We start from the raw sequence: 14639 nt of genomic DNA, 5'->3' as shown, positions 1-14639 counted from the left end.
TTCTGTGAGTACTTCAGGACAGTAGTATATGACAGTATTTCTGTGAGTACTTCAGGACAGTAGTATATGACAGTATTTCTGTGAGTACTTCAGGACAGTAGTATATGACAGTATTTCTGTGTGTACTTCAGGAGCTCCTAAGGACAGTAGGGAAGACGCCCGCGGGTCGGTGCTGCTGGTGGTGAAGCGCTCTGACGAATTGCTGAGTCAGCAGACGCTGCGCGGCCATCAGACCGGATCGTTCTATGGGAACGCGGTCGCCACCGCAGACATCAACAACGACGGGTAACTGTGTACAAATATACAGTATATGTGATATATATTAATATATGTTAGATTAATATATATTGGGAAGAATCCCAAGTCCAGGTGGCCTTCAACTCACACCTCCGGCAGAGCTTTTCAGACATCCCTGTGGAGGCTGGGGACATTGAACCAGAGTGGGCGGTGTTCAAAGCCTCTATTGCTGAAGCTGCGGCGGGGAGCTGTGGTCTCAAGGTCTTAGGTGCCTCAAGGAGCGGTAACCCTCAAACCTCCTGGTGGACACCAGTGGTCAGGGAAGCCGTCCGACTGAAGAAGGAGGCCTTTCGGGATATATTATCCCTGGGTACTCCTGACGAAGTTGCAAGACATCGACAGGCCCGAAGGGCAGCAGCCTCAGCCGTGGCCGAGGCAAACCAGCGGGTGTGGAAGAAGTTCAGAGAAGCCATGGAGAAGGACTTTCGGTCGGCACCAAAGTTGTTCTGGAAAACCGTCTGACACCTCAGGAGGGGGAAGCAGGGAACCATCCAAGCTGTATGTTAGAGGCGGAGCTGGAGTATGAAGGGGGATCAACTCCAATCTGACGGGGGGAAGTCACTGAAGTAGTTAAACAGCTCCACAGTGGCAAAGCCCCGGGGGTGGATGAGATCCGCCCAGAAATGCTGAAGGCTCTGGGTGTTGAGGGACTGTCATGGTTGATATGTCTCATCAACATTGCGTGGAAGTCGGAAACAGTACCGAAGGAGTGGCAGACCGGGGTGGTGTTTCCCCTTTTTAAAAAGGGGGATCAGAGGGTGTGTGCCAATTACAGAGGCATCACATTACTCAGCCTCCCCGGGAAAGTTCACTCTAAGGTGCTGGAAAGGAGGGTCCGGCCGATTGTCGAACTTCAGATTGAAGAGGAACAATGCGGTTTTCGTCCTGGTCCTGGAACGACGGACCAGCTTTTCACTCTCGAAGGATCCTGGAGGGGGCCTGGGAGTACGCTCATCCGGTCTACATGTGCTTTGTGGATTTGGAGAAGGCGTATAACCGGGTTCCCAGGGAGATACTGTGGGAGGTGCTGCGGGAGTATGGGGTGAGGGGGTCTCTACTCAGGGCCATCCAATCTCTGTACTCCCAAAGCGAGAGCTGTGTCCGGGTCCTCGGCAGCACGTCGGACCGTTTTCCGGTGAGGGTTGGCCTCCGCCAGGGCTGCGCTTTGTCACCAATCCTGTTTGTGATATTCATGGACAGGATTTCTAGGCGTAGTCGTTGGGGAGGGGGTCTGCAGTTCAGTGGGCTAAGGATTGCACCACTGCTTTTTGCAGATGATGTGGTCCTAATGGCTTCATCGGTCTGTGACCTTCAGCACTCACTGGATCGGTTCGCGGCCGAGTGTGAAGCGGTTGGGATGAGGATCAGCACCTCCAAATCTGAGGCCATGGTTCTCAGCAGGAAACCGATGGACTGTCCACTCCAGGTAGGGAATGAAGCCTTACCCCAAGTGAAGGAGTTCAAGTATGTTGAGGGCCTTGTTCTCGAGTGAGGGAACAATGGAGCGTGAGATGGGCCGGAGAATCGGAGCAGCGGGAGCGGTACTGCAGTCGCTTTACTGAGAGCTAGCAGTCTGTTCAGAATCCTCCTCTCCACCACAGCCTCTAAAGCAGGGGTCTCAAACTCAATTTACCCGGGGGCCGTTAGAGGTAGAGTCTGGGTGAGGCTGGGCCGCATCAGGTTTCCCACAAGAAAAGTACTAAAAAACATTCCAATGTATCAAATGTCTTTATTTTTATTTTTTAACACAAAATAAGATGAAAAAATAAATTAACAAATTCATAAGAAAAAAACAAATCAATCAGTAATAAATAAATAAAATGAAAATAATAATAATAATAATACAGCAGATATAGAAGACTGAAGAAACCACATATAGTTGCTGACTAGAGAAATGTAATTATTATTCAGACTCTAATATCTGTATTAACAGTTCTTTAACATTTCACTTTCTGAACATGAATGGAACATTGAACATAAACTGTTCTGAACATGGCTTCTTCTGCCTACTTCTTGCTGCTAGTGATCTGGCAACGCTTCCTCTCGCATAGCCGAGCCACATTTGGCTTAAGCAGGGATGAAGCAGTTGAGACCCTCAGTAGGGCTTGAAGATGCTCATCAGTAAGTCTGGACCTGTACTTGGACTTATTGGAGTTCAACGTAGAGAAGAGCTTTTCGCACAAGTACAGTATGTGCTCCCAAAAAGACACATGGTCCGCTTGAACATTCGTGAAAGCTCAGGGAAGCTGGGGGGCAATTCTCTCAAAAATTGCCCGAGCTTGTCTGCTTTTCCACTCACCTCCCTGAACTTGGCTTTGAGTTCAGAGTTGCACTGCAGGTCAATGAGCTCCATTTGAAGCACATGAGGGGCTTCTTGCACATCAAAGGAGAAGGGGTCCGCAAACATTTGAAATGTGGCTCTGTGCATCTTGAAGTCTGCAAATCTGTGATCAAATTCCTCCTGTAGCTTCAAAATGACATCCACATACTCCTCACCACTGAATGGTGTGCCTGCATCTATGAGTGCCTTGCATGCTGGAAAATGGCAAAGGTTTGTCTTGAGAAAGCTGGGCTTTCCATAACATAAGTTTTGTAGAGAATGCTCTCACGTTGTCATAGGCAGCACTAACAAGTTGCCCTTGGCCTTGTAACTTCTTGTTCAGTACATTAAGCTCATGTGTGATATCATTTGGGATTACTTAGCACAGGAACAGCAACCCCATCTTTCTCCATGAAGGCTTTCACTTCCGCTCTCAACTCAAAAAATCTCTTCAACATGTTCCCCCTGCTGAGCCAACGTACCTCGGTGAAGTAGAGCACATCCCCATATTATGACTCCATTTCATCTAAAAAAGCACGGAACCTTCTGTGCTTTAAGCCCCTGGATCTGATTTGGTTGATGCATTTCACAACGAAAGACATCACATTGTCAAACTTCAGGCATTTGCTGCAAAGAGCCTGCTGATGGATAATGCAGTGCAGAGCAATGGCCTCCTCCACACCTTCCTCTTCCAGTTTTTTTTTAACAAGTGCCACCAGTCCATTTTTCCTCCCTGTCATTGATGGCGCTCCATCGGCTGTTATCCCAACAAACCTCTTCCATGGCAAACCGGTATTCTCAATGGCATCACACAGCTGGTGAAATATCTCCTGAGCGGTGGTCTGGCCATGCATTGGAATCACTGTGAGCAACTCCTCTATGACTTCAAAATTGTCATCAACACCACGGACATAGATTGCGAGCTGGGCAGTGTCGGTGATGTCTGTGGTCTCATCAAGAGCGACTGAGGATACACTGAAACACTTTGCTTTCTCACACAGTTGATCATAAATGTCACTTGACAGGTCAGAAATGCGCTCTGCCACGGTGTTGGCAGAAAGGCTGATGCTGCTAAACTGACCTTTATTTTCTGGACAGACAATACTTGCAGCCTGTAATATACACTTTTTGACAAATTCACCTTCTGTGAATGGCTTTCCTGCTTTAGCAATCATCTCACTAACCACGTAGCTAGCTTCGACTGCTGCATCATTCTCTTTGGTTGCTTTCTTAAAGAAATCTTGTTGCCTCAGTAGATATGTTTTAAGATTAGCAACCCGGTTGGCTCTCGCATCTCCCTGGTATTTTGCATACTCCTCAGCATGTCTAGTTGTGTAATGACGTTTCAAATTTTGTGCACTGCACTTCTCTGTGCAAATAAGACAGTCGGGATGCCCCTGTGTTCAACAAAGAAATATTGCACTTCCCACTTTTCCTGAAATTGTCTGTGCTCATCACCAACCTTTCTCTTCACTGCAGGCTTTGAAAAAGACATGTTTGGGGCTGTGTAATATATATTTCCACTTGGTGTCACTGTCGCGTTGAAGTTTCAGTGTTTAGCCGATACGTCTTTCCCGCTTCTTTTTCTGTCCCGCTGAGCAGCAATTTCCGCGGCCGCCTCCGCTTCTGAGCCCGCGGCCGATGTCCCGCCCCCGAGAGCAATATACCCCACCGTGATTGGTAGGTTCGTTCAGCTCTGCACACAACACTGAAAAGTGCCATTCATATCAAACTCGCGGGCCGCATTAACATTAAACTTTCATATTGAGGTGGGGGCCGCAAACTATCGTCTCGAGGGCCGCAGTGGGCTCGCGGGCCGCGAGCTTGAGACCCCTGCTCTAAAGGGTCCAGTTTGATGCGATGACAGAGCCAGCTTTCCTGATCAGTTTATTGATTCTGCTGGTTTCACCGGCTCTGATGCTGCCCCCCCCCCCACTAGCAACAACAGAATGGTAGAAGATCTCCAACATCTTGCTGCACACATTGAAGGATCTCAGCCTCCTCAGGGAATAGTCGGCTCATCCCCTTCTTGTACACAGCGTCAGTGTTGGCCCTCCAGTTCAGTCCGTTGTCGAGGTGCACTCCCAGGTACTTGTAGTCCTCCACCACAGCCACATCCTCTCCCAGAATGCACAGGGGCAGTGCAGACATCCTCTTCCTCCTGAAGTCAATGATCATCTCTCTGGTCTTGGCCACATTCAGAAGCAGATGGCTTCTTCCACTCCACAAAATCCTCCACCAGTGCTCTGTACTCCTACCCCGTCCATCCCTTAAACACCCTACCACTGCAGAGTCATCAGAGAGCTCCTGCAGGTGGCATGACTCTGAGCTGTATGAGAGTCAGTGGTGTGTAAGGTGAACAGGAAGGGAGACAGCACAGGCCCCTGTGGGGCTCCTGTACTACCAACCACCACCTCAGACAGGACACTGCCCAGCCGGACATACTGTGGCCTGTCTGTGAGATAGCTGGTGGTCCAGGAGATGGTGGACCCTCATAGCCTGCAGCAGGTCCCTCAGGAGCCGGGGCTGGATGGTGTTGAATGCACCGGAGAAATCAGAGAGGGTGATTCTCACAGTGCACCCCGACCCCTCCAGGTACGAGTGAGCACACTGCATGAGGATGAGTGGTGGGGGTGAGGTGTGAAGTGGAGGAGACAGCAGCAGGGGGGGGGGGACTGAACCTATTGAAGAAGGTGTTCAGCTAGTTAGCCCTCTCCAGAGTGCCGGTCGTCAGTCTGTCTCCCTTTGAACCCCGTGATGGCCTTGGCCATGTTAATTATATCAGGTAACATCCGTATGATCATTTGCCTGACAATGGTCCAGTGGCAACTTCCTATCTGACGAATGCTAGAGAAGATGAGGTTGGGTCTTTTGTATTAAAGGTGTTACAATAGCCTGGGAAAGACAGCCGTAGTTAACATACTGGGGAAATCAAACCAGGGAAGTCATTTCTTTACCGAGATCTATAATCAAATAAGACTTACGATACATTTCTACGACATGTATATTAATATACATGAATATATGTGCATGTGATATAGCCTGTGCTGCAGCATGAGTTGTGTCTTCAGTATTTAGTCTCTCTTGGTGTTAAGTGTAAATGGAATGTATTAGACGTTGAGCCCCCCCCCCCCCCCGGTTGGGTTTTTGTGTGCTAAACACCTTTATATCATTACATGATGACTCTGCCCCTAAACCCTACCCCCCCCCCCCCCCCCCCCAGGTGGAGTGACCTTCTGGTCGGCGCACCATTTTACTTCCAGAGGGAACCGGAGGTGGGGGGGGCAGTGTATGTGTACCTGAACACAGGGGGGGGGTTGGATCCAGAACCCAGCACTGTGCTTACGGGCCCAGGGGGGTCAGGGTTCGGGATGTCGGTGACCAGTGCCGGAGACCTGGACCAGGATGGGTTTACCGGTGAGGGGATGGGGGGGCGATGATATGTTACGATTATATTTTTTTGGGGGGGGGGCTGATGATATATTACGATGATATTTTCGGAGGGGTTTCTCTCTGTTTCAGACTTCGCGGTTGGAGCTCCTTTCCACGGAACAGGAAGTGTGATGATCTTCAGCGGCAGCAGGGGGGGGGTCTCCTCAGAGCCCCGACAGGTAACTCACCTGCAGAACACCCGAAGCTAACAGGCTAACAAGCTACTAGCTAAAAGGCTAAATTCTAACAGGCTAACAGTTAAAAGCCAAGAGGCTTACAGCTAACACACTAAATGCAAACAGAGTAACATCTAACAGCTAACACAATAAATGCTAACAGAGTAACAGCTATGAGCTAACACACTAAATGCTAACTGAGTGACAGCTAACAGCCAACACACTAAATGCTAACAGGCTAACAGCTAACACAATAAATGCTAACAGAGTAACAGCTATGAGCTAACACACTAAATGCTAACAGGCTAACAGCTAACACAATAAATGCTAACAGACTTACAGCTAACAGCCAACACACTAAATGCTAACAGGCTAACAGCCAACACACTAAATGCTAACAGGCTAACAGCCAACACACTAAATGCTAACAGACTTACAGCTAACAGCCAACACAATAAATGCTAACAGACTTACAGCTAACAGCCAACACAATAAATGCTAACAGACTTACAGCTAACAGCCAACACACTAAATGCTAACAGACTTACAGCTAACAGCCAACACAATAAATGCTAACAGACTTACAGCTAACAGCCAACACACTAAATGCTAACAGACTTACAGCTAACAGCCAACACACTCAATGCTAACAGACTTACAGCTAACAGCCAACACACTAAATGCTAACAGACTTACAGCTAACAGCCAACACACTAAATGCTAACAGACTTACAGCTAACAGCCAACACACTAAATGCTAACAGACTTACAGCTAACAGCCAACACACTAAATGCTAACAGACTTACAGCTAACAGCCAACACACTAAATGCTAACAGACTTACAGCTAACAGCCACAACACTAAATGCTAACAGATTTTGTGTGTTGACACTCCCGCAGGTCATCCAGGGCAGCAGTGTGTCTCCGGGCTTCAGGACATTTGGTTACTCTCTGTCTGGAGGACAGGATGTAGATGGGAACAGATACCCTGACCTGCTGGTGGGATCTTTGGATGACCAAGTGGCTCTGCTCAGGTAACAACCCCCCCCCCCCCCATCAGTAACTGGTAAGTGGTAACTGTGATTAGCTGATTGATTGGTTTCCTCAGAACTCGTCCAGTCATTTACCTCAACAAAACCATCAGAGTCTCCCCAGACGTCGTCGACCCAAACAACTGTGACATCTGGTGAGCTCCAAACCTGCTAACATATTAGCAAGCTAGCATCTAACTTGTTGGGCGCTAACATACTGTGTGTGTGTGTGTGTGTGTGTGTGTGTGTGTGTGTGTGTGTGTCAGTATCCAGGTGGAGGTATGTTTCTCCTACATGTTCAGCACCGGGGAGAGGAGCCACAGAGACAACATCAGTGAGTACCCCCCCCCCCCCCACCCTGCAGTGATAGCTGAGGCTGAGAGCCCCCCTTTGTATGTTAGCATTGTGATGACATCGCTAACATGCTAACAGGTCTGTTTATGGTCTGCACCCATTAATACAATTACCAGCTTTGTGTGTGTGTGTGTGTGTGTGTGTGTGTGTGTGTGTGTGTTCTCTCAGCTAGATGGTTGGCCTGATTAATTGACAGGACACAGCTGTCAATTAAGGCCTAAAGTTAATCAACAGAGTGACACACACACACACACACACACACACACACACACACACACACACACACACACACACACACACACACACACACACACACACACACAGATGACATCATGTGTGTCCTTGTCTCTTGTGTATTTCTCTGAATGATAAATCCTATTACAGGACCTGATATTATTACATCTGAGACACACACACACACACACACACACACACACACACACACACACACACACACACACACACACACACACAGTATTCCTCAGGGAGCTCTGTCTGCTTCTGTTTTATTAATTTGACCAATCAGAGACAAGGTCACAGTGTTGCTACTAACCATCTAAACACACACACACACACACACACACACACACACAAGCTTAATCAATCATTTCTTAACTCGACCAGTTTAGTGATAAAGGGAAGGGGAACCGCGATGCGTTCTGGGCCATGGCAGTCATCTTTGGAGGATAGCTTCTGTAGCGTCGATATATTTCTATCAGTGTTTCCCGCTCATCCGTGAGGAGGACCATCACTGGTCCTGAAGTCTCTCTGGTTCTGCACCTGTACTGTGATATATTAATTATAATCTTCATAAGAATGAATAATTGATCTCCCAGTATATGTATGTGTACTGAGATATTTCCTGTATCTCACCTGTCTGTCTCTCACCTATCTGTCTCTCACCTATCTGTCTCTCAGCGGTCCTCTTCACTGTCTCTGGTGATGTCACCAGCATTAAGCCCCGCCTCCAATTCATTGGCAGTGATCAGAGTGTGTCTGGTTTCCTGTTAATGCCGAGTCAGCGCTGTGTGCAGCTGAGGGCAGGCCTGCAGGTTAGTCACCTGATACAGCCACACCTGAGGTCACCTGATACAGGCACCTGAGTCACCTGATACAGGCACACCTGAGGTCACCTGATACAGGCACACCTGAGGTCACCTGATACAGCCACACCTGAGGTCACCTGATACAGCCACACCTGAGGTCACCTGATACAGCCACACCTGAGGTCCCCTGATACAGGCACACCTGAGGTCACCTGATACAGCCACACCTGAGGTCACCTGATACAGCCACACCTAAGGTCACCTGATACAGCCACACCTGGTCACCTGATACAGCCACACCTAAGGTCACCTGATACAGGCACACCTCAGGTCACCTGATACAGCCACACTTGAGGTCACCTGATACAGGCACACCTGAGGTCACCTGATACAGCCACACCTAAGGTCACCTGATACAGCCACACCTGAGGTCACCTGATACAGCCACACCTAAGGTCACCTGATACAGCCACACCTGAGGTCACCTGATACAGCCACACCTAAGGTCACCTGAAACAGCCACACCTAAGGTCACCTGATACAGCCACACCTGAGGTCACCTGATACAGCCACACCTGAGGTCACCTGATACAGGCACATCTGAGATCACCTGATAAAGGCACACCTGAGGTCACATCTGAGGTCACCTGATACAGCCACACCTGAGGTCACCTGATAAAGCCACACCTGAGGTCACCTGATACAGGCACACCTGAGGTCAACTGATACAGGCACACCTGAGGTCACCTGAAACAGTCACACCTGAGGTCACCTGATACAGGCACACCTGAGGTCAACTGATACAGGCACACCTGAGGTCACCTGATACAGCCACACCTGAGGTCACCTGATACAGCCACACCTGAGGTCACCTGATACAGGCACACCTGAGATCACCTGATAAAGGCACACCTGAGGTCACATCTGAGGTCACCTGATACAGCCACACCTGAGGTCACCTGATAAAGCCACACCTGAGGTCACCTGATACAGGCACACCTGAGGTCACCTGATACAGCCACACCTGAGGTCACCTGATACAGCCACACCTGAGGTCAACTGATACAGGCACACCTGAGGTCACCTGAAACAGTCACACCTGAGGTCACCTGAAACAGGCACACCTGAGGTCAACTGATACAGGCACACCTGAGGTCACCTGAAACAGTCACACCTGAGGTCACCTGAAACAGTCACACCTGAGGTCACCTGATACAGGCACACCTGAGGTCACCTGATACAGCCACACCTGAGGTCAACTGATACAGGCACACCTGAGGTCACCTGAAACAGTCACACCTGAGGTCACCTGATACAGGCACACCTGAGGTCACCTGATACAGGCACACCTGAGGTCAACTGATACAGGCACACCTGAGGTCACCTGAAACAGTCACACCTGAGGTCACCTGATACAGGCACACCTGAGGTCAACTGATACAGGCAAACCTGAGGTCACCTGAAACAGTCACACCTGAGGTCACCTGATACAGGCACACCTGAGGTCACCTGATACAGCCACACCTGAGGTCACCTAATACAGGCACACCTGAGATCACCTGATAAAGGCACACTTGAGGTCACATCTGAGGTCACGTGATACAGCCACACCTGAGGTCACCTGATAAAGCCACACCTGAGGTCACCTGATACAGGCACACCTGAGGTCACCTGATACAGCCACACCTGAGGTCACCTGATACAGGCACACCTGAGGTCACCTGATACAGGCACACCTGAGGTCAACTGATACAGGCACACCTGAGGTCACCTGAAACAGTCACACCTGAGGTCACCTGATACAGCCACACCTGAGGTCACCTGATACAGGCACACCTGAGATCACCTGATAAAGGCACACCTGAGGTCACATCTGAGGTCACCTGATACAGGCACACCTGAGGTCACCTGATACAGGCACACCTGAGGTCAACTGATACAGGCACACCTGAGGTCACCTGAAACAGTCACGCCTGAGGTCACCTGATACAGCCACACCTGAGGTCACCTGATACAGGCACACCTGAGATCACCTGATAAAGGCACATCTGAGGTCACATCTGAGGTCACCTGATACAGCCACACCTGAGGTCACCTGATACAGGCACACCTGAGGTCACCTGATACAGGCGCACCTGAGGTCACCTGATAAAGCCACACCTGAGGTCACCTGATACAGGCACACCTGAGGTCACCTGATACAGCCACACCTGAGGTCACCTGATACAGGCACACCTGAGTTCACCTGATACAGGCACACCTGAGGTCAACTGATACAGGCACACCTGAGGTCACCTGATACAGGCACACCTGAGGTCACCTGATACAGCCACACCTGAGGTCACCTGATAAAGCCACACCTGAGGTCACCTGATACAGGCACACCTGAGGTCACCTGATAAAGCCACACCTGAGGTCACCTGATACAGGCACACCTGAGGTCACCTGATACAGCCACACCTGAGGTCACCTGATACAGGCACACCTGAGGTCACCTGATACAGGCACACCTGAGGTCAACTGATACAGGCACACCTGAGGTCACCTGAAACAGTCACACCTGAGGTCACCTGATACAGCCACACCTGAGGTCACCTGATACAGGCACACCTGAGTTCACCTGATACAGGCACACCTGAGGTCACCTGATACAGCCACACCTGAGGTCACCTGATACAGGCACACCTGAGGTCACCTGATACAGCCACACCTGAGGTCACCTGATAAAGCCACACCTGAGGTCACCTGATACAGGCACACCTGAGATCACCTGATAAAGGCACACCTGAGGTCACATCTGAGGTCACCTGATACAGGCACACCTGAGGTCTCCTGATACAGGCACACCTGAGGTCAACTGATACAGGCACACCTGAGGTCACCTGAAACAGTCACACCTGAGGTCACCTGATACAGCCACACCTGAGGTCAACTGATACAGGCACACCTGAGGTCACCTGATACAGGCACACCTGAGGTCACCTGAAACAGTCACACCTGAGATCACCTGATAAAGGCACATCTGAGGTCACATCTGAGGTCACCTGATACAGCCACACCTGAGGTCACCTGATAAAGCCACACCTGAGGTCACCTGATACAGGCGCACCTGAGGTCACCTGATAAAGCCACACCTGAGGTCACCTGATACAGGCACACCTGAGGTCACCTGATACAGCCACACCTGAGGTCACCTGATACAGGCACACCTGAGTTCACCTGATACAGGCACACCTGAGGTCAACTGATACAGGCACACCTGAGGTCACCTGATACAGGCACACCTGAGGTCACCTGATACAGCCACACCTGAGGTCACCTGATAAAGCCACACCTGAGATCACCTGATACAGGCACACCTGAGGTCACCTGATAAAGCCACACCTGAGGTCACCTCATACAGGCACACCTGAGGTCACCTGATACAGCCACACCTGAGGTCACCTGATACAGGCACACCTGAGGTCACCTGATACAGGCACACCTGAGGTCAACTGATACAGGCACACCTGAGGTCACCTGAAACAGTCACACCTGAGGTCACCTGATACAGCCACACCTGAGGTCACCTGATACAGGCACACCTGAGTTCACCTGATACAGGCACACCTGAGGTCAACTGATACAGGCACACCTGAGGTCACCTGATACAGGCACACCTGAGGTCACCTGATACAGCCACACCTGAGGTCACCTGATAAAGCCACACCTGAGGTCACCTGATACAGGCACACCTGAGGTCACCTGATAAAGCCACACCTGAGGTCACCTGATACAGGCACACCTGAGGTCACCTGATACAGCCACACCTGAGGTCACCTGATACAGGCACACCTGAGGTCACCTGATACAGGCACACCTGAGGTCACCTGATACAGGCACACCTGAGGTCACCTGAAACAGTCACACCTGAGGTCACCTGATACAGCCACACCTGAGGTCACCTGATACAGGCACACCTGAGATCACCTGATAAAGGCACACATGAGGTCACATCTGAGGTCACCTGATACAGCCACACCTGAGGTCACCTGATACAGGCACACCTGAGGTCACCTGATACAGGCACACCTGAGGTCAACTGATACAGGCACACCTGAGGTCACCTGAAACAGTCACACCTGAGGTCACCTGATACAGGCACACCTGAGGTCACCTGATACAGGCACACCTGAGGTCACCTGATAAAGGCACATCTGAGGTCACATCTGAGGTCACCTGATACAGCCACACCTGAGGTCACCTGATAAAGCCACACCTGAGGTCACCTGATACAGGCGCACCTGAGGTCACCTGATACAGTCACACCTGAGGTCACCTGATACAGGCACACCTGAGGTCAACTGATACAGGCACACCTGAGGTCACCTGAACAGTCACACCTGAGGTCACCTGAAACAGGCACACCTGAGGTCACACCTGAGGTCACCTGAAACTGGCACACCTGAGGTCACCTGATTCAGTCACACCAGTTCTTGTTGTGTTCATGGACACCCTGTAGTTCTGGTTGCGTTCAGGGACATCCTGTAGCTCTTGTTGCGTTCAGGGACACCCTGTAGCTCTTGTTGCGTTCAGGGACACCCTGTAGCTCTTGTTGCGTTCAGGGACACCCTGTAGCTGTTGTTGCGTTCAGGGACACCCTGTAGCTGTTGTTGCGTTCAGGGACACCCTGTAGCTCTTGTTGCGTTCAGGGACACCCTGTATTTTTCAGTGTTTTTCATGTTCCTTTTTTCTTGCAGAGTCCGGTCCGGAACAAAGTGGAACCTCTCGTGTTCTCCCTGAACGCCTCGCTGCATGAGAAGCTGCCCAGGAAGAGAAACAGCGTACAGGACCTCAAACATCTCCCAGTGCTGAGCCAGACCCCCCGCCCCATCAGAACCCAGGTCAAAACCAATCAGAACCTTTATAACTTGGGTCAGAACCATTATAACTTGGGTCGCAACCTTAATAACCTGGGTCAGAACCCATCAGAACCTTTATAACCCGGCTATGAACCCATCAGAAATTGTATAACCCGGGTCATAACCATACAGAATCTTAATACCAAGGGTCAGAACCCAGACAGAAACTACTCAGAACCAGGACCTAGGTCAGGACTCCCTAACTGGGCCTTTAACCCATTCTAAAATTCTGTCTCTTCACAGATCCACATCCAGAAGGCCTGTGGTTCTGATAACCGCTGCAACAGTAATCTGCAGATGACGGCCCAGTTTACAGACCAGAACCAGAACCCATTCACCAGGTGAGCTCCAGAGTCCACTTCCCTCTCAGAAAGGAGAACCTTGTGTCAAAGGTCTTCATCCTCTTCCACCTCTTCGTCCTCTCCCTCCTCTTCCTCCTCTTCGTCCCCTCCCTGCTCTTCCTCTTCTTCATCATCTTCATGTGTGACCTGTGTGTGTGTGTGTGTGTGTGTGTGTGTGTGTGTGTGTGTGTGTGTGTGTGTGTGTGTGTGTGTGTGTGTGTGTGTGTGTGTATATGTGTATGTTTCAGGCAGCAGGACTCTCAGGTCCTGGTCTACGACTCCAGGGTTTCCCGCCTGTTCCTGGAGGTTAATGTCAGCAACGCGGCCTCAGCACTCCGGCCGGCGGAGGACGCTCACAACGCCGCTCTGAACATCAGCGTCCCAACCACACTGTCATACTCAGGGGTCAGAGCCAAGGTAAGGGTACAGGTCTACCAGGGGGTTCTGCAGAACTGAGCCCTGAGGGACAACATGCTACAGCTGATTATGGATCATAGGCTACAGGCTCAAAGTTAGAATATCAGGAGACATGCAGGTATTTCAGTCGGACAACAGGACCTGAGAGAGTCCGACCAGCTGGACCTGAGAGGGTCCGACCTGCTGGACCTGAGAGGGTCCGACCTGCTGGACCTGAGAGGGTCCGACCTGCTGGACCTGAGAGGGTCTGACCTGCTGGACCTGAGAGGGTCTGACCTGCTGGACCTGAGAGGGTCCGACCTGCTGGAATTGAGAGGGTCTGAC

General features: G+C 50.5%; 1 protein-coding gene across 4 annotated transcripts in view; it reads left to right on the top strand.

Moving 5' to 3' along the window:
* The window catches only part of LOC134878675 (integrin alpha-3-like), a 33316-nt gene that overhangs the window by 10670 nt on the left and 8007 nt on the right, over nt 1–14639 (top strand). For all 4 annotated transcript variants that reach the window (XR_010167704.1, XM_063904859.1, XM_063904858.1 and 1 more), the window contains exons 9-18: nt 132–285; nt 5841–6034; nt 6140–6228; nt 7126–7259; nt 7334–7411; nt 7523–7590; nt 8529–8662; nt 13396–13539; nt 13801–13898; nt 14147–14315. Coding sequence is in view for 3 of the 4 variants with exons in the window: in XM_063904859.1 (XP_063760929.1) it covers nt 132–285; nt 5841–6034; nt 6140–6228; nt 7126–7259; nt 7334–7411; nt 7523–7590; nt 8529–8662; nt 13396–13539; nt 13801–13898; nt 14147–14315 (1262 nt within the window). In the remaining variant the exon portion in view is untranslated. The remainder of the gene's footprint in view (nt 1–131; nt 286–5840; nt 6035–6139; nt 6229–7125; nt 7260–7333; nt 7412–7522; nt 7591–8528; nt 8663–13395; nt 13540–13800; nt 13899–14146; nt 14316–14639) is intronic.

Source organism: Eleginops maclovinus, chromosome 16 (genome assembly GCF_036324505.1).
Source record: "Eleginops maclovinus isolate JMC-PN-2008 ecotype Puerto Natales chromosome 16, JC_Emac_rtc_rv5, whole genome shotgun sequence".
In the NCBI taxonomy this organism is placed as follows: domain Eukaryota; kingdom Metazoa; phylum Chordata; class Actinopteri; order Perciformes; family Eleginopidae; genus Eleginops; species Eleginops maclovinus.
This window is presented reverse-complemented; position numbering and strand designations above follow the sequence as displayed.